This window comes from Adiantum capillus-veneris, chromosome 5 (assembly GCF_014529385.1).
Source record: "Adiantum capillus-veneris isolate H3 chromosome 5, ASM1452938v2, whole genome shotgun sequence".
Taxonomy (NCBI): domain Eukaryota; kingdom Viridiplantae; phylum Streptophyta; class Polypodiopsida; order Polypodiales; family Pteridaceae; genus Adiantum; species Adiantum capillus-veneris.
The window spans coordinates 146,299,510-146,320,115 of NC_140935.1; the positions used below are offsets into that span (position 1 = coordinate 146,299,510).

Sequence of the window (20,606 nt, forward strand, 5' to 3'; positions counted from 1 at the left end):
CCCAGCATAAATCGAGCGCCCCTTTTGCTGCCCTTGACCTATAATGCATCTGTGAACAAATAGATGCAAAAAGGGGAAGATTTCCATGGCTGCCAAAACCTGCGTATCGCTCAAAACGCAGCAAAACAGCCCTATAAACACGCATCTGATGCCTTCCAATGCTGAAAATGAGCTCCTTGGTCCTAGATAAAGTCATGAGAAGCTCAAAAATGGAGAGAAATGGCTGAAAATCACAGTTATCAGCCTCCAAAACTGCTCCAAAAAGTCAGTTACGAGTTCTCTTCTCCCAAACTTGGTAAATTGGCCAAAAAGTGCCACTTGGCATTCATACATGCAATTTCCCCGCATTGGGCTTCCTCCTTAAAAGTCTCTCAACTGGTGTATCAGTTGACTTTGCAACAGAGTAATAAGATAATACCGAAGGTAATAACGCGAACATAATTCACGGCCCAAAATAGCAGTTCCCTAATTTTTAGGAGATGCTTCCGTGGGCTCCCACTGATCATTTGACCATCTATCCTCATTGGGACCGCATCCAAAAGTGCAATGTGGCCCAATTGTCGGATACTTTCTGTTGGTGATCCCACCTTGACTTTATGCCTTTATTGAGTTCACTTCCTAGTATCCACCAACTTGCTAAGTGCGACGGGGGGACCTACATGACCTTGAATTGAGCCTAGACATCCTTTACTTTACGAGTTCCAGTGCCGACCAACTTCCTGTCTGCGGGTGAAACTACCGTTCACATTGGCCATACAATGTCCGACCATTTGCAACTTCAAAAAGAGGGTCTCAAAAATTAAACAAAAATCATTGGAAAGAAACCAACAACTAAGGTTAGCAATTGCCACGTCCTCGTGACAGCACCCTATACGGATTTGCCCATGTGGATCTCGTAGAACGCAGCGTGAAACTGATGTGGCATGTGGGCGCTCACATATAGTTCCCTTCTTTAAGATTGCTAGCACTTAATTAAAAGCTAAGGATTCTTTTGAGCTACTTCAAATGATAATAAATGGCATTACTCACGCAATCCTCTTTCACTGCATGTCATACAATTCTAGCGCCCCAAAAGATTCATATCAAGCTAGGCAACTAAGACAACTTGGTAAAAATCCAAACAACTTACGGAAAGCTTTAGCTCCATATCACATCGTTGTGAGTGCAATTCACGATTAATACGTTTCACTCTTAGTAAATCCCATCGCCACTTCTTCAAAGCATCAGCATCGTCCGTCTGTGGTTTCTGAGGTTCAGGAACCTAGTGTACAGTAAAGAACAATTAGCTTTGATGAACATTGTGCCAAAAGCAATCATCTTTGTAGGCAATTGCACTACAAGACTGGTTGAGATATTTAAAAGCCTCATAGACCAAAGATTTCAAGCCTCTAAGCTAAAAGCGCTTTGGAGGTTTGCAAACAAGCAACAAGCCACAAATCTTGTATTAGTGGCAAACAAAGTGTGGAATAACTGTTATTGATAGAAAATCAATGATAACATACATCAGCACGATCTACTATGTCTGCAATTCGGCCACCCTCTTCCCAAATTTTCTCCACAATTGCCAATACCTTATTGTTGATTCTCCACTTTGTTGCCCCAAGAATATTCAAAGCCTGCCAGGTAAAAATTGTACGAATAATCTTAACATGGAAAAAAGTCAGAAACTGGCAAACAGCACCATAAGACTAGTACAGACATTAAAAACAGAATTCAACTGATCCCTTGAAGTTCTCTGCAGGGTCTCTGCTAATTCCTTGGCTCCATGTGTCCTCATGATGCACGATGGTAGAACTAGATGGCCACCCTTCCTATACCTGAAACGATCAAGTTCAGAATCATCAGAATACAAACCCTTGTGAAAAGCATAATCTTGAAATTGGACTTAACATTAATTGCAAAGATTAGAACTGGATTACCCTTGCCAAGGAAGGGGCTTCACAAGCATTGGCATGTAAGGAATCACTACTACTCGAGCCTGACAAAATAAGAGCACAATCAGCCACATGAGAATGAAAGCCAAAAATATAGAGTGCACTAACCCTACCCCAGAGAAGAAAGAGATAATAGTCACACAGTCTAATAAGCATGCGCAATACTTAACAGCATGCACAGACATCACAGTACAAAATTATGAAAGTGTAGCAAAAGTTGCATGTTTACCACACACCATGTTGTGCAAGCCTTTGGATATGAAAGAGTCACACTCTATGACACCAACACATTTGCTGCAGGTATTTTTTGATCTGCTACGACAAAAAAAGTAATGGCAATCAGCTTCTAAACAAGCTCTCAAAGGTGAAGATCAATAGACAATTCAAAGTTCGCAGGTCACCTTTCTTTTCCACAAACTGTCTTGATTGAATGTCGAAAAGCTGGCCGAATTTCTACCGAACCACCTGATGCATTATCTCCAGGATCTTGAATGTATGCCGTTTGAAGCAGAAGATCAAGGAGATGGCTTCCAACCTATGATGTAGATAAGAGGAGAAGAATTTAGCTTTCAAATAAGGCAACTAGTAATCATTCTCATGCTTGAGCATGCAATTTCTTCCGAAGAAGAAAGAATGACGTAAGGTCGCCTGGCCATTTGAATGGCAATTAAGTACCTGGGCACGTACAACAGAGCTCCAGGGCTCTGAACAATCTATCGTCCTCAACTTCTTTCTCAACACTCGTCTATTTCCTTGTTTGACAAATTTCTGCACCTGCCTCTGCAAGGCTTTATGCTTCTGTAGCTGCTCATCATCCTTAGGTTTTTTTTTCATGATATGCTGCAATCTGACCTGGTTGATAAGATAGGTCTGAATAATTAAAACGAAAACAAAAAAGACTGCAATGTTGATAAGAGTAATCTTCCTTCCAGCTCTGAGAATCACTCTTGCATATAGGCGTATATTCCTCCATAAGGTCAGCAAGGTAAAAACTTGCATATAAGAATAGCTAAAACACTTGCACAAAATTCACAATGAAGAGACACGCATATACCTATGAAAGCAAGAAGATTCAAGCTTTTTTTTGAAATGTCTTCTGTATTACTGCGTACAGAAATCCCCAGAGAAGGTGTACACAGTAGAAAAGAGTAGAGGGCCTAGGCCATAATCAAGCTATACATAAAGGTAGCTGATGTGATGAATGGAGTAGGAACCACTAAGGTAGAGCATACTGCCACTGTATCAATCCTCTGCTAAAAGTAAAAAACACAACAGATTTGCACTAGCCTCGAAGATTCAAGTTTTTATTCGAGTAAAGTATTAATCATTAAAATTTGGTTTATTTCCTTGTATAGATTACGTACTAAAAGAGATGGGAAAAATAGAATGCCACCTATTCAGGATGATTTGAGGGGCCCACATCTCCCTAGCAGTCAGATGAACAAGGTAGTGAGACAAGATACACAAAGAGGACGGGCGGGACTGCCACAACCTTGACCACCAAGATGACCCACTACCAATATCAGGTTCTTTTGCTGACACGACAGCTTCATTCAGCGCCCATCCTACATGGATCAATTCCTACCACATAGCTTGAGGGTAGTGATTGGACAGCTCAAAGTCTTTTGCAGCCCTTTGAGATAGACGCAGGTAGAGCAGCCATCCCAAGAGATGTCAGCCCAAGGTACGTCTACGGCAAGTACAGCCAGGCACAACCACAAAACAGCCCTCGCTTCCTAATCTGCTTCAAGGTAGTACTAGAGCCGCCACCACACAAGAGATGAAACACGGTGGTCAAGCCTGACACGTCTACTCCACTCCTACACAAGGTGATACTACTAGCAAGAGAAGTAGCCATTGGGGGCACATGCCAGCCAGTGGTGGAAGTCTGTGTGTCACAAACTGCTGACGTGTCAAGCCACTGAAGACCGCAAAACTTGGCCTAGGGGCCTAAACCCTTGAAGCAGTAGAAGCAGCAAAAAAAGTCTCACCAACTTGCAAAACCTCGCCAAGTGGCCTATTTTTAAAGAAGAGTTCCCACCAACTTATGGGACCCCGTCTGATGGGGCCCAAGTGACCTAAAGACATTAAAAATCAAGCCAGCACACACACACACACACAAGCCTTGCATAGAAACTTGATGATGTGGCAGTTGTACGAACACCCACGATTTGCATTGATGATGTGGCAGCCTGTACAGACTTCCGCGAATTGCGCATGCTGACGTGGCAATTGTACGGATTTCCGAATTTGGCGGTGGCTGTTTTGGGAAGGCCTGATGCTTTTAGAACTCAATGCTTCTCATGTACTGCTTTTGGATAGGCCAGGGCCTTTAAATATGCGCCATGGGCTCATTCTCTCCGCATGAAGTTGTAGAGGACGGAGTATCAACGATATACTGAGTTAAAGCAATATAAAGAGATACAAATGGGGCGCCAGGGTTTGGGGCTAGTGTTCTCTTGGGATGGAACTCCGCCACTCCCCGTCTCGTGTGTCGTGTATCTCTTTCAGCTCAGTTGTTATTTGAAGTGCTTAAAGTTGTTCCTTCTGTTCTTTTCCGTTGGCACGTGGTGCCCTCCCGTTACACTATGTATGTATTTTCGTTTCTTGTTCTATGTCCATGGATTCTCGTGTGGTGGTGGCTAGTGTTGGCAAGAGTAACCTTGAGTTTTGGAGCTAGTCGTGGTTTGTCATAGCATCCAACCCTGAAATGCACTCCTCAAATCTAGAGAGAGAGATCTACATGGCTCGAGGCTAGCCATCTATGACTGCCCTCTAGAGGGCTGAATCTCTCTCCTCTCCTAGGCCTGCACCATCAAAGAGATGCACTGCCTCTGCCTGAGATCGCATAAGCAAGGATGTCATGAAGAGGAACCGCAAGGCTGGATCTGCTGCCTATATCCGCATGCTGTCTACTACTGATGCTAAAATACTCACCTGCTTCCTACCAAAAACTCTTTTTTTTGTTTTTTTTTTTTTTTTTGGGGGGGGGGGGGGGGGGGGGGGACGGGATCTACCCTCCCCTAGACGGCTAGCAAAACGTAGCAAAGGGCAGGGCTGCCCTCTAGGCTAAAAACTGCATGCATGAGGTGACCCCCCCCCCCCCCCCCCAATGGTCCATGTATAGGCCCAAGCTATCACATGCACATCTAACCCTATGTGCATGTGGACAAGATATAACTCCTGTTTCTAGGGTTTAGGACAGCCTAGGAAGTGTTTTGGCACCCTTGTGAGCCTGCACATAGGACGTGCATGTCCACACGTGTTGCATACCGTCTGATTTCACATGAGCACAACCAGTGTCTATTACAAGCTTGGACACTCCAAGTGAGAAATCAATAGAAACACACAAACCGAAGCTGCAAAATCACTGAACTTTATGCGCGCACGAGAGAGAGAGAGAGAGGCACCCCGTAGTTCCGCACCCAGATGCACTAGTCCCAAAGACTAGCACCCCTTTCAGTATTTCTTTATTATTATGCTCGCAACAATATAACTCCCAAGGGTCCTCTGCTCTCAGACTCTGTGTCCCGATGCTCTGCAGAGTGAGGCCCCAAGGGCACTTATAAACATTACAAGGGATGCCTAAGCAGAGCCCCAAAAGCACTAAACACCAAAAGCACCTACTCCCAGAAGCTATCGCTGAAATCTGCCCAATAACAGCCAGCGCTTTTTGCTAAAATCCATACAACCTACTTCGCTCCCCCCCCCCCCCCCAAGAACTGGAGTAACCTCTCCGATCAACATCTCAGACTCGATGGTCGATTCCCTCTTGTGCTGGAAATTCGGAGAGATGAGCTCTCAATTCCATTTGCACATGGAGTACGGAACTCTGTAGAGTGTTCCAGATTATGTTTCCAGAATCCCCGAGCATAGGCCAAGGCCTCCTTGCTCCTTCTCCGTGACAGAGTACTTGCAAAAGTACAAACACGAAACAACAACTCGTATAGCATATTCACAATCGATACCTGTCGCTCCGAGTGCAAAAAAGTGACCTTCGTACGTTGGCTTGGCTCGTTCGCTTGTAGATTCCCGCCGACATATCCTCCAAGAGCTAGGGAAGGGGACGATGGAGGAGAGAGAAGGCTAGCGGCAGTTTTGGCGAGAGTAACAAAGAGGGATCACACACTATTCTCAGCCCAATAGCTAGAGCTAGCATATTTTTTAAGAAGTCTTGTTTTATTTTAAGCATTGGCTACCCACTTATTAGGTGGACGACGGGTCGTCTTTTAAAAAATGTGTAAGCATGTTTAAAAACTCAATAAATGTCACAAACTGCTAACGTGTCAAGCCACTAAAGAACGGAGCCACTGTGCAGATCACCAGCCGAGGGGCTTAAACCCTAAGAAGCAGAAGCAGTAGGAGGCTTGAACTGAAGTCACTTCATTGGTGCCTTCCTCCGTAGGAGCAAGGTAGACCACCAGGTTTGTGTGTTTCCCTAGAGGTAAGATGCCGCCCTTCGGGCCTTGCTCTGAGTAGTGTCCTTTGGAGTAGGCTATGTCAAACTGTTGGATAAAAGCGAGGGCCTTATGGGTATCTATAAAGCTAGAAAAAGTATCGAGCTTAATTGCCTGCCCACCCTCCTTGAAATCCTTGGTCTTCTTGCCCTTGTCCTCGAGAAAATCACACTCGGATTGACTTTGCAAATGGACTTCCTCTTTGTTGAAAACATCCGTTCATCAGAATTCGAACTATTCGAGGAAGAAGAATCCTCGTCTGAACCGTCAAAATACTTTTGAGATCTTTTGGGGGATCAACTCTTCTTCGCTTTCTTCTTGCCTTCGCTATGTCTATCAGCCTTTCTTGTAAGGTGCAGCGGAAGCGAATGTTGAACTTTGCTCAAGATGAGTGCTCCGAACTGTGCTCAAGGTTCCTTTTACTTACGGAAGGGAGAGCCTTCCGTTCCTTTAGTGAGAGAGTGAAATGGACACAAACAAAGTAGATGAACACTGTGAATGGAAGTGTATGAGACTGAGAGATAGAGAGAGAAGAATACGACACCAGAATGTTGTCAAACCCTCCTCCGAAGGCCCCACTCTCTATGGCGAGAGCGGTCTACTTATGATTGCACAAATCTCTACAATGCTTGGACTTGCCGACGATGTCGACGACGATGAGGACGACGACGAGACAGGCTGAAATCTGAAAACGCTAAGGGCTGAAATTTGCAAATCTTTATTTGTTAAATTCTGACTCTATGTCGATAACGATTTCGATGACGACGATGCGACAACAACGCGCTGAAAACGCAGATGCTAAAATCTGCGTTTTCCGGGCTGAATCTGCAAACTTCGCGGGATCTGACCGTGCGGCAAGGATCTGCTGCGGGAAGGTGAGATCTGCGAGGTTCAGGGGTTGTTCTGCTGTGTCTAAGGACCGAAGCTGAAAACGCTGATGCTTCTGCTGATACCGTCGCGGAGGAATTGCAAAACGCTAGGTGCTCTACTGTCCCAAAAACGCTAGGGCTGAAATTGGTCCTGCTGCTGCCGGTTGTTCTGCAAATGCAAAACGCTAGGCTAATCTGCTGTGTCGTGATGACAACAAAACCGCCAGAGTTGGTCTACTGATGCAAAAACGCTAGTGTAGCTGTTGTGAGGCAAAAACGCTAGGACTTGCTGGGGGTGGATCTTGCTAAGAAGTTGCCTGTTGAGCAATGCTCCTACTGCCTCTTCTGCCAGAAAGTGCTAGCGCTAGGTTTCTATTTATACAAACTTAGCAATATTGCCCTACCTACTTTCCAACAAAAATCACTCAAAAATAATAAGTGAAAAATGTCAAAAATAGGGAAAATAGGTCTATGCACTGTAAAAATGCTCCTAATGGGTTCTGATGAAAATCTGATGATCATGTTGTGTTCAACCAGAGGATAAGCATCTATTCTAAGTGTCTGGACATGCACGGTCTGCGAACAGACTCACAAAAGTGTCAGATCACTTCCTATTCTAGACTGACTTGACTGAACTGAATCCTTGTTATGTTGTAGCTTGTCCACGGACACATAGGGTTGGATGTGTCACGTGACAAAGGCTGTGCATGCAATGTAGATGAACAAAGAGACGGAGTGCCAAACCGTTCACCACACACACGCAAACAATGAGATCGAATCTTGTCATGCTGATCTAAATCAATCAACTGTGGCAAAACACAATGGAAATGCCCATGCTTGGTGCTCATACTTTCTTGTGCTCTTTCTGCAAATGTGTCAAGCCAAGGAGGAGACATGGAATGTGACTTCCTTGAATGCATACTTTTCAGCTTTTCATGAGAAATCCGCATATATACGTGCTCATCCATGAGTGAAACGTGCCCAATGTACAATATGTCATGCCTATGAAAAGGGGTCACATACAGACACTGACTAAAATACAGGAAACAATCACGAATGGAACACTTGAACAATGTGTGCTAACTAATCACTCGAACACATAGTACTTCCTGTGGGGGTTCTTTGGACCTAGGCTCGAGAGCCAAGATCGGATCTTCCTAATGTAGCAAATCTTCTTGTGGGGGTTCTGTGGACCTCGACTCGAAAGCCACGATCGGTTCTTCGTGATTGACCGAATCTGCAATGAGGTTAGCTTTACTAGAAAAAGTGACAACCAAACCATCATCCTTGTGAACAATCACATCTTCGTCATGCAAATCATCATGCTTGTGAGAAATCACATCGTGATCATCATGCAAATCATCATGCTTGTCCTTATCATCCAAATCATCATGCTCATTACTATCATGCAATTCATCATGCTTGTCATCATCCAAATTCTGTGTATCATGCTTTGGAGAAGACGAGACTGAGAGTCTCCCTCTCCTGAATCCTTTCAATCTTCTCCTGCACATTAGGAATGAGAGATGAAGAATGAACAACTTGCTCTCCACGAATGAAAATGGGAAAGTTACTTTTGGCATTGAAAGTGAACGTATTTTCCGCCCAATCAATGAGAGGATTATGCTCACGAAACCATCGAATTTCCAAAAGCATATCACATCCTGAAAGAGGAGAAACTAAAAATTTTCTACGAAAAGCAGCTTGTGAACTGTAAACAACACATCAAGGCACTCTTTCGTGATGAGAGAGTCGACACCGGGAGCGAAGCCAAAGACCTCGAGAGGAGATTTCTGACTAACCTCTAGGCGGGCTCTCTCAACAAGAGAGAGACTAATCACATCATGCATACTGCCTGGATCAAACAATATGACAAAACGCTGCCCCGTCATATGACCATAACATTTAATGAGAGACTCATCAATGGGAGGATCATGAGCAACTTGGGGCACAGTCGTGTTGTCATTGATTGCATTGACAGAGGAAGGGGGTTCTGTGGATTCTTTAGAGTCATTCAATTCAAGCTTAGGACATGTTCTTTTTATGTGACCCTTAATGTGACAATGAAAACGACGACCTTCCTTAGAATAAGTGCTTTTCTCTTCCGACGTGATGTATCCTCCTAAAATTCCTCGTGCTACCTTTTCATATGGAGTGAGCTTAGGTTTAGCAATTGTGTTAGCTTTACCCTTAGGTTCATTGGAAGAGTTCTTTTCTAAGAGACTATTAGAAGATTGGTTAGAAGAGTTACCGTTCTGAGGGTTCTGAGAGGTCTAAGAGGTACTTGTCGAAGTCTTGTTTTCCTTAGGCTTTCCCTTGTTGTGCTTCATCTCCTGTGCGAGAAATCGCTACCGCCTTGTTGAGATCGATTGGATCGAACACCTTGACATCATACTTGATATACTCGTCCAATCCATAAAGGAATGCCTCCTTGCGTTCATCATCCGACTTGCGTAATTGGGTGCCTAGCTGCAAAACACGATTAGAGAAAGACATAACTGGCATACCATTTTGCTTGAGACCGCGCCAATCGTCCTTCAATCGTACGAGGTATTGAGGTGGCATAAACCGCGCCTTGAGCTTGTCTTGGAAATCGGCCCAATTGAAGGAAAGGGGCGTGAATTTGTCAGCTTCTTCTAGATGCGCAGCTAATTGTGCCTCTTGCCATGCGTGGTACCAATTGATGGCATCACCGGCAAGGTACATAGCTGCGTCAAAACCTTGCTATTTCCTGTCTTCTTAGTTGTCGCAAAATAAGCATTAAATTGATGCAACCAAGAATGAATAACCGTAGCATCCATCTTACCATCATACTTACTGAACTGAATCTTCACTGTGACTGGGTTGTTGGAGTTCAAATCTCGGCTTGCACAACTTGAGGAGCTACCAACATCTTTGGCTTGCTTGGATTTTGAGGCAAGAAGCTATCGAACCAATCCTTGAGTGCAGAGGTCCCTCTAAACCTCACGATCGGCCTCCAAGGCCGTTCGTCTTGCTTCGGCTTCCAAGAGCGTTTGCTCACGCTCACGCTCACGCTCAATAGCCGCCTTTCTATCTGCTTTTCTTTCTTTTCGTTCATCGCGCTCGGGTTCCAAGGCAATGCGAGTCGCTTCTTGTCGTGCCATTAAGTCCATCATCGATTTCACCAAAGCCTCCATAGGATTTGGTGCAATCCCGGGCGTAGATGGCGAAGGGGGAGGGTTAGGAAAACCTCCATGGTGAGGAAATTCTTCTTCACTACTTTCATGCCCATCATCTCCATGCGAAGTATCCATTCCGCTTCGGTGATGGCCATACACTGTTGTAAGGTGCAGCGGAATGAATGTTGAACTTTGCTCAAGATGAGTGCTCCGAACTGTGCTCAAGGTTCCTTTTGTTCTTATGCAAGGAAGAGCCTTCCGTTCTTAATGAGAGAGTGCAATGAACACAAACAAAGTGAATGGACACTGTACGTGAAAGTGTATGAGACTAAGAGATAGAGAAAGAAGAGAATACAACTCCACAGACGTAAAACCCTCCTCCGAAGGCCCCACTCTCGTTGGCGAGAATGGTCTACTATTGATTGCACAAACTGGTAGAAGTGGATGAATGAGAACTGATGCAAGTCTACGCTATGTCGATGTCGACGACGGGGATGACGAGACCGATTCTATGGCTGAAAAATGTGTGCTTGCTCTGCTGTCCAAAAACGCCAGAAGGCTTAATCTGCTGCCCCAAAAACGCTGGTTTTAGGCTCTTCCAAAATGCTGGGTTTAGGCTGAAAATGGCTGTACAAAACGCTGATTTAGGGCTGAATATGCAGGCTGAAAAACACTAGCATGCTGAATCTGTGGCAATGATGGCTGACTGCTGAAAACGCTAGGGTGCTGGAGATGAGGCTGATGTTGAAAACGCTAGGGTGCTGGATCTGTGGCGATGATGCTATTGCTGAAAACGCTAGGGGTGCTGGAGGTCTTGCTCGAAGGAAATCGCCACCAAGGGGGGAAATGTCCTGCTTGAGAGAGAGAGGGAGAACCTACTGCTTGTGGCCTGTGTTCTCCTTGCCCTTCTGCCAAATAGTGTTAGCCTAGGTTTGCTTATATATATCTTACCCAAATTGCCCTACTCAATTCCCAACAAAAGTCACTTAAAATAATAAGTAAAAAATGTCAAAAATAGGGAAAATAGGTTAAATGCACTGGAAAATTCTTTGATAGATTCTGATGGGAGTGCTTATGATCATGCCATGTGCAACCAGAGGATATGCATCTACACTAAGCGCCTGGGCATGCACGGTCTGCGAACAAACTCACAAAAGTGCCAGAACACTTGCTAATCTAAACTGACGTGACTGACGGAACCCTTGTCATGAAGTAACTTGTCCACGGACACATAGGGTTGGATGTGTCACGTGACAACTGTGTTCTTTGGTTCTTAAGTTCACGTGGAACTTGGGTTCTTGCGAGTCTTGGTTTCTTTGGTTCTTGGGAGTCTTGAGGTTCTTGAGGTTCTTTGGGGGTCTTGAGGGTCTTGGGGTTATTCTTTCGCTTGCAATCTGTGTTAGAGAAGGATCTTCTCTTCACCCGAGTTCTGCTCTTTTCCGCGGGCGCACCCCCTTGGGGCCTTGCGCTCACACCAAGGTTGCTTTTTCCCACATCACGTCGATTGACCGGCCGCTAAGTGCACGGTCCGCTCTCAATGAGAGAAAAGAGGCACAAAGGGAGACTGGACAAGTCCTTTTTTCTTGGGTTTCCTGTCACTCTTCAAAAACACGATTAGGAATCGACACGCCCAAGTGAACTTGGGTTCGTGCGACCACAACAAGCAAAAAAAAATTATGTGGTTCTTTCCTTTAGTGATACAGAACACTGCCAAAGCTCTGATACCAATGTAAGGTGCAGCGGAAGTGAATGTTGATAATTGCTCAGGATGAGTGCTCCAAACTGTGCTCAAGGTTCCTTTTACTTACGGAAAGGAGAGCCTTCCGTTCCTTTAGTGAGAGAATGCAATGGACACAAACAAAGTGGATGAACACTGTGAATGGAAGTGTATGAGACTGAGAGATAGACAGAGAAGAATACGACACCAGAATGTTGTCAAACCCTCCTCCGAAGGCCCCACTCTCTATGGCAAGAACGGTCTACTTATGATTGCACAAATCTCTACAATGTTTGGACTTGCCGACGATGTTGACGACAATGAGGACGACGACGAGACAGGCTGAAATCTGAAAACGCTAAGGGCTGAATCTGCAAATCTTTATCTGTTGAATTCTGACTCTATGTCGATGACGATGTCAATGACAACGATGCGACAACAACGCGCTGAAAACACAGATGCTGAAATCTGTGTTTTCCGAGCTGAATCTGCAAACTTCGCGGGATCTGACCGTGCGGCGAGGATCTGCTGCGGGAAGGTGGGATCTGCGAGGTTCAGGGGTTGTTCTGCTGTGTCTAAGGGCCGAAAACTGAAAACGCTGATGCTTCTGTTGATTCCGTCGCGGAGGAACTGCAAAACGCTAGGTGCTTTGCTGTCCCAAAAACGCTAGGGCTGAAATTGGTCCTGCTGCTGCCGGTTGTTCTGCAAATGCAAAACGCTAGGCTGATCTACTGTGTCGTGATGACACCGCGCTGATTTGCTAAACAAAACCGCCAAGGCTGGTCTACTGATGCAAAAACGCTAGTGTAGTTGTTGTGAGGCAAAAACGCTAGGCCTTGCTGGGGATGGATCTTGCTGAGAAGTTGCCTGTTGAGCAATGCTCCTGCTACCTCTTCTGCCAGATAGTACTAGCGCTAGGTTTCTATTTATACAAACTTAGCAAAATTGCCCTACCTACTTTCCAACAAAAGTCACTTAAAAATAATAAGTGAAAAATGTCAAAAATAGGGAAAATAGGTCTATGCATTGTAAAAATGCTCCCGATGGATTCTGATGGAAATCTGATGATCATGCTATGTGCAACCAGAGGATATGCATCTATTCTAAGTGTCTGGACATGCACGGTCTGCGAACACTCACAAAAGTGCCAGATCACTTCCTATTCTAGACTAACTTGACTGAACTGAACCCTTGTCTAGCTTGTCCACGGACACATAGGGTTGGATGTGTCACGTGACATTTCTCCTCCTCGTGTCACAAACTGCTAACGTGTCAAGCCACTCAAGAACAGAGCCAACCTGCATATCCGGGCCGAGGGGCTTAAACCCTAAGAAGCAGCAACAGAAGAAGTAGAAATGGCACAAGAAATTTTACCAACTTGCAAAGCCTTGCCAATTGGCCTATTTTTAAAGAGGGGTTCCCGCCAACTTATGGGACCCCATTCGATGGGGCCCAAGTGACCTAAAGAACATCAAAACAAAGCTAGACCCACTCACACACAGAAGAATTATGTGATGACCTCGCAGCTTTACGAAAGACCCAGATTTTGCCTTCAATTGCTGACGTGGCAGATAGTACAGGATTCCGTAATTTGCGTTGACTGTACTGACGTGGCACATGTATGGAATCTCATAATTTACATTGACTATGCTGACGGGGCACCCATATGGATTTCCGTAATATGCAAGTGGTAGCTTTTTACGCCAAATTTTGGGACCAGATGCTTTTGAGTTTGAAAGCTTTTCATATAACCGCTCGTTGTACTGAGTTCAAGCAATATAAAGAAATACCGAAAGGGGAGCCAAAGTCGGGGGCCAATGCTCTCTTGGGGTGGATGTAACAGACTTGGACACTCCAAGTCAAGAATCAATCACGACAGCACCAAATAACCACTTCAAACAATTCACAGATCACAATAGATTTGCACTGGCCCGGCGGAGTTCCGTACCTAGAGATATTGGCCCCAAAGACTGGCGTCCCTTTCGGTATTTCTTTTTGTGTTAATCAATCATCAAAGTACAAGAGAGCGGTTAGGGTTTCACTCTCAGACTCTGCGTCCAGATGCTCTGAGAAGTGAGGCCCTCACCATTAATTTAAAGATTACAAGGGATGCCCAAAAGCAGAGCCCCAAAAGCTTGAAAGCAAAAGCAGATTCTCTCTCTCTCAATGAGAGTCAGTAAAAAGCAAGTTCTCTTTTTCTCTCTCTTTCTCCCAAATCATAGCAAAAAGCTGAGATTTGCGTCGCTCAAAATTTCCCACCAAAAAAAAAACCTCCGCATTTTTCAAAAATTAGGGTTTCCGGCAGAAATTAGGGTTTGAAAGAATTTTAGGGTTTTTGGCAGAAGTTAGGGTTTCTGTTGTCCGTAGCAACGTCATCACTTTGTGACATACCCCCCTCTTGAAAGCATTGTAATCGACCGCGATTACGCCTGCAAAACCGACAAAAGCCATAAACCGTCTTAGCAGGCACTTACTGTTAGTACCTACGTACTAGGAACACACATCTAGCACGTGTACAAAATCAACAGTCACATCACACGACATCACAGGACATCACCAGACATCACATGACATTCAACATTCATTCGGATCTTAGAGCATGATTTATCGGCAATGTAGCTAGCAATCACATCTAGGTCCAATCGGGACCTCATCGATGTCCGATTGACTAACCCCTATTGCAACCATGTCTATTCGAGATCAAGTAGACCAAAATGTTGCAGTCGTTTCGTCTATCAGTTCATGCACTCAAAAGAAGTGAAGAAACAAATCAGTATCATTATCAGGAATTCCATTTCATAAAGTCATCCAACAGAATATTGTCAGCTATCAGTATCCATGAAGCTCAAAGAGACATCAGTGACTTTAGTATCAAAATCGAGGCATCTGTTGACAAGGGAGCGGAGTGACTCCCCTCTTGTGAATCCCACTGCACCAGATCTCCGACCAAGTTGAATTATGGGTTCCGTTTGGAGTAGACTATGATAAACCAAAACATCGAGGTAAAGTTTCACAATCCGAGGAGTATCTGCTAGGTCCTCCTCCTCCATCCACTTCGCATCAAATACAGGAAAAATCTTGAACTTAACCAAGAACCGCCTTCGGACTTTACCTTTCTTCGTATCGTTATGTGCCAAAATCTGTTCAGGAACAAGGATGTCCTCGTTTTCTTCCACTTCGGGTTGCTCATCAGGCTCCCCATCATCAGGCACATCACCCTTAACAGGTTTCAAGAGACTCACATGCAATGCATTGTGAATCCTCCAAGTATCTGGCAGTTTCAATCGGAAGGAGACATCATTTATCTTGTCAGTGATATGGAAAGGTCCGTAGTATCGCATACTAAGCTTTGGAAAAAGCCTGTCCTTTCCCTTTTTCTTCCGTAGGCGTGCCTTCTCAAAACGTAAGAGCACCCAATCATCCTCCTTCAATTTCAAGTCGCGACGATGGCGATTCGCTGTCTTTTTCTGTCGTTCTTGAGACTCCTGCAAAGTCTCGCAAACCTTGGCAAAAGCCGTATCCAAATCTCGCGAATATTCATCCGCTTCAAATATCTAATCTTTCATGCTCAGGAAGGATGGAACCTTCGCAGCACTTTCAACAATCTCACATGGCGTCTTCCCCGTCGAAGAGTGTATCGTGTTATTGTAGGAAAATTCCACCAAAGGTAAGTTCTTTTTGCATTGAGTCTTCTAATCCGAGATACAAGACTTCAATAAATCTAAAATCACTGAATTGGCAATCTCAAATTGTCCGTCAGTCTGCAAGTGGAACGATGACGAGAACTGCAACTGCGTGCCAATGTTCTCCCAAATTGCCTTCCAAAACCACCTCATAAATCTGGGGTCTCTGTCGGAGACAATCGTCTCAGACGTGCCATGTAATCGGAAAATCATCGTGATCTTTCTGTGTTCTCAGGAGATCAAAAATGAAATCCATTTCAATACTTTTCCAGGGGCGGGTGGATATGGGTAAAGGCTTTAACAATCCCTGTGCCTTATGCTTGTCAAAATTGACCTTCTGGCATACTAAGCAACTGCGCACAAACTCTTCCACATCCTTTTTGAGTCTCGGCCCAAAGAAGTATCTCTCTACCCCCTTCATGGTGGTAGCAATGCCGCGGTGACTCGTAAAAGGTAGACAGTGGCATTCAGTCATAACCTTTTCCCTCAACGGTTGTGTAACGCACAACATAGTCTTTTTCATCAAGTAGCCTTCCCGAAGGGAGTATCCAGCTACTGTCTCCCCATCCCGTATCCGTGTGAAAATATCTGCAAAATCTGTATCTATGGCATATTGATCGACCATATCCTCGAAGCTCCTATGATGTATCGCGGAAATAGCCAGAACCAAGGGCTTCTGAGACGAAGCATCTGCCACCATATTCTTCTGTCCCTGCACATGGACAATCTGGAAGTGAAATTGTAACAAGATGTTCGGCCACCGCATCTGCTTTTCCGAAAGCTACTTCTGTGACAAGAAGTAGCGCAAACTCTGATGGTCTGTAAAGACAGTAAAAATTCGCTCCGAGTAGGTAATGCCGCCACTGAGTAAGAGCATGGATAACCGCCAAAAGCTCTTTCTCATATATCTGTGTTGTCATCTCCGACCTAGAGAACAATCGGCTCTGGTAAGCAATGACATGGCCTTCTTGCATCAAGACCGCACCCAGACTACGACCATAAGCATCACAAAATACTTCAAATGACTTACTTCTACAAGTCAGGCAAAGTCAAATCTGGTCCTGTAGTCAATTTCTCTTTCAATGTCTGAAAGGCAGTCACCTCTGTGGATCCCCACGAGAAAGGGACTCCTTTTTGTATCAAGATATGCACAAGGGGAAGCAACCTCTGCAAACTTTCGTATGAACCGCCTGTAGTACGAACACAATCCCAAGAAGCTTCTAACTTCATGGACATTCTTCAAATCGGGCCAATCACGAATAGTCTCTATCTTGACCGGGTCCATTTGCGCTCCTGTTGTTGAGACAGTTTCCCAAAAAAAAAAAATCTATGAAGCATATGATCTCTGTTCTGCTTCATTCTTAGAGAAAACAATGATATCATCAAAGAAAGTGCCAACAAATAGCCTGTACTCTCGAAAATCCTGTCCATCATCCGGTTAAATGTCGCAGGAGCATTGGTTAAGCCAAAAGGCATCACCAAAAACTCAAATAACCCAAAAGTCGTCCGAAAGACTGTCTTGTAGACGTCTCCCGGCGCGATTCGGATCTGATGATATCCACTCTTCATGTCAATCTTGCTAAAACACGAGGATCCCTGTAACCTGTCGAGTATATCATCGATCCTAGGAATCGGAAATCTGTTCTTGATGGTGATTTTGTTGAGAGTTCTATAATCGATGCACATTCTCCAAGATCCGTCTATCTTCAAATCCAACAACAGTGGAGAGCAATACGGTGAAGTACTATGCTGGACAAGACCCTTTTCCAAGAGGTCTTTCACTGGGTTCATAATCTTTTCATTCTGTACTCGGCTCACACGGTAAGGTGGCCGGTTCGGTGGCGTGCTTCCAGGTATCAGATCAATGGTTTGATCTTCAGGCCCTCTGAAAAGCAATCGGCATGAGTGTGGAGAAAAATCTTGGCGTTCTTTTGATCAGGTCAAAACATATTCAACCTTTATCTATCGTTCAGTTCTCTCCCAAAAGAATGAGTAAGAAACTGAAGTTCATCAAGTACAATCCTAAGCCCTTCATTTATCAAAGTCGCTTTCTCGGCTCGGTAGTCAACCACGGCGTAGTTCTTGTGGTACCAAGGGATCTGAGTAGAACATCACTCGCGTGCCCTGAACACCCCTGTCATTGCAGACGAAGTTTGCCAATGCTCGGTGTAATGGCAACATCCCATCCGGGTGCCAGTCGAACTACCTCCGCCTGTGGCGTCAGTCTGTCGGGCGTAATTCCAAATCGAGCCGCCAATTCCAAGTGAAAAGAAGTTCGCCTTGGCTCCTTCAAAAGAGCTTCCTGATCCTTCACTTTGCCCCAAAAGCGGCAAAGTTTGTACTTTCATTCATTAGATTCGGTGCAGGTCCCATGCCATGTGGTACCAGTTCTGCTTTTCTATCTGCCTTTTCTGCCACGTTCCTCAGCTGCTCTAGAACTCTCAGGCCTGTCGTCATTCTTATCATTCTGTTCTTTCGGTGCCTGTTTAGGGCACTTCGCGGAGATATGTCCATGTTCCCCGCATCCAAAGCACTTCCCCTCCCTAATGAAGCGAGCTCTCTCCTGAAGAGTAAGCTTGGGTCGTACATCCTTCTTCTTTGGGTTGCTCTTTTTCCTTCTACTTTCATTCCCAGAAGTCTGTTCGGCTCGTTGTGTCATGGCCTCATCTGTGGGGTAGGTCAGACTACCAGAGTGAATGACAAAGCCCCCCTTCGCATGACTCATCAACTCTTGAATAGAAGCTGACTTTTGTTCCATGCAGTGATCTTGGATCTCTGTAGGTAGACCCAAGGTAAACCACTCAATTTGTTCTCTGAACGAGATCTTTTTGAATGAAGAGGCAGGTAGAAAAGAGCTCCAGAATCTTTCACAATAAGCATTGATTGTATCTTTCTTGGTCATTCGAAGATGGTTCCAAGCAGCCCGTACATCTCGTTCATATTCTTGCGTCAACCAAGAAGAAATAAAAAGCTTCTTAATTTCAGCCATTTAACTGGCGCAGTCTTGTTTAAAAGAAGCGTGGACCACCAAGTACGAGCATTCTCCTTAAAGTAAGAGGCAGCTCTCCGAATCTTGGAGTGCTCTGAATAGCGTCCTCCCACTAAAGCGATGTCAAACTGCTGTATAAAAGACAAAGCCTTCGAAGCATCTGAGTATCCTGAAAAAGTATCAAACTTGATCGAGTGGCCACCTTTCTTAAACTCTAGGACTTTCTTGCTTTTATCTTCGAGAAAGTCATACTGGTTGGCTTTGTAAAAATTCTTCTTGTTCGCATAAAAGTTTTCGTCATCAGAATCTGAGCTGTCTATAGACGAGTCCTCAGTAGAACTGTCAGTATCTGGGCGGGATTTAGCCTTCTTTGTCTTTCTCTTGCCCTTTCCGAAGCGTTGCTTCTTGCTTCGCTTTTTACCTTTTCTGTCTTCTTCGCTCGAATCTGAAGAGCTAGAAGAACTGTCAGAAGAAGAAGAAGAACTGGTACTCCTTCAAATCGAACACGCTTCTTCTGTTTCTTTGCCTTGTCAAAAGTCGACTGACAACCCAAATATCCCGGGAAGTCGGTGCTTTTCTTCTGCTTTTTGCCGTGCTTTTTGGCTTTCTTTTGCGCGTCAAAAAGCTGAGTAATCCGTGCATCAACCACCTCTTGTAATTCCTTCTCTGTATACTGTTTGTGATCAGAAGGTTTCTTGAGAGCGGGTTTCAGTGGTGGTGTAGTGGTTTCTGCCACTGTGCATGCACTTCCTGAAAAGAAGTCTCGCTCATATATTTTGCCAATTTCGGATCCTTCGCAAAACTGAGCATCATCTTTGTTGCATTGCCGATCAATTGACGACACTTCATCTCTCTTTGCTCCGCCTGAGTAGGCCGAGGCGGGCCATACTCTCTGTCTGAATCTTCGTTGTGATCCCAGCTCGCATCTCCAGATGCAAAGGGAGTCGACTGATCCTTGCGTGCAGCCATAGGTGCCGCGGAAAAAAAAAAGGGATCGGATTTCCCGTAGAAGAGAAATCGGCCGTGCTCTGATACCACTATACAGCCTTGGACACTCCAAGTCAAGAACCAAATAACCACTTCAAACAATTCACAGATCACAATAGATTTGCACTGGCCTGGCGGAGTTCCGTGCCTAGAGATATTGGCCCCAAAGACTGGCGCCCCTTTCGGTATTTCTTTTTGTATTAATCAATCATCAAAGTACAAGAGAGCGGTTAGGGTTTCACTCTCAGACTCTGCGTCCAAATGCTCTGAGAAGTGAGGCCCTCACCACTAATGTAAAGATTACAAGGGATGCCCAAAAGCAGAGCCCCAAAAGCTTGAAAGCAAAAGCAGATTCTCTCTCTCTCAATGAGAGTCAGTAAAAAGCAAGTTCTCTTTTTCTCTCTCTTTCTCCCAAATCATAGCAAAAAGCTGAGATCTGCGTCGCTCAAAATTTCCCCAAAAAAAAAAAAAAAAATCACCTCCGAGATTTTCGAAAATTAGGGTTTCTTGCAGAAATTAGGGTTTGCAAGAATTTTAGGGTTTTTGGCAAAAATTAGGGTTTCTGTTGTCCGTAGCCACGTCATCACTTTGTGACAGTGGAACACCGCTACTCCCCGTCTCATGTGTCGTGCATCTCTTTCAGTTCAGTGTTATTTGAAGTTCTTTATGTTTTTCAGTCTGTTCTTTCGCATTGGCATGTGGTGCTCGTCCTCGTGACAATGGTATCAGAGCTTCAGACGTACTTTTCTGAAAGCATACCGGTCCTACCAAAGAGCAGACAGAGCAAAGTGGCTCTTTACTGGAAATTTTATTAAAGAATCTTCGTGTCC

General features: G+C 44.7%; 1 protein-coding gene across 1 annotated transcript in view; it reads right to left on the reverse strand.

Moving 5' to 3' along the window:
• The window catches only part of LOC147458243 (DNA-directed RNA polymerase 1B, mitochondrial-like), a 67,327-nt gene that overhangs the window by 38,395 nt on the left and 8,326 nt on the right, over window positions 1-20,606 (reverse strand). The window contains exons 3-9 of the mRNA XM_086512930.1: window positions 2,610-2,786; window positions 2,336-2,469; window positions 2,171-2,246; window positions 1,920-1,978; window positions 1,700-1,817; window positions 1,503-1,616; window positions 1,130-1,261 (exon numbers count right to left, since the gene is read on the reverse strand). Coding sequence (XP_086369056.1) covers window positions 1,130-1,261; window positions 1,503-1,616; window positions 1,700-1,817; window positions 1,920-1,978; window positions 2,171-2,246; window positions 2,336-2,469; window positions 2,610-2,786 — 810 coding nt within the window. The remainder of the gene's footprint in view (window positions 1-1,129; window positions 1,262-1,502; window positions 1,617-1,699; window positions 1,818-1,919; window positions 1,979-2,170; window positions 2,247-2,335; window positions 2,470-2,609; window positions 2,787-20,606) is intronic.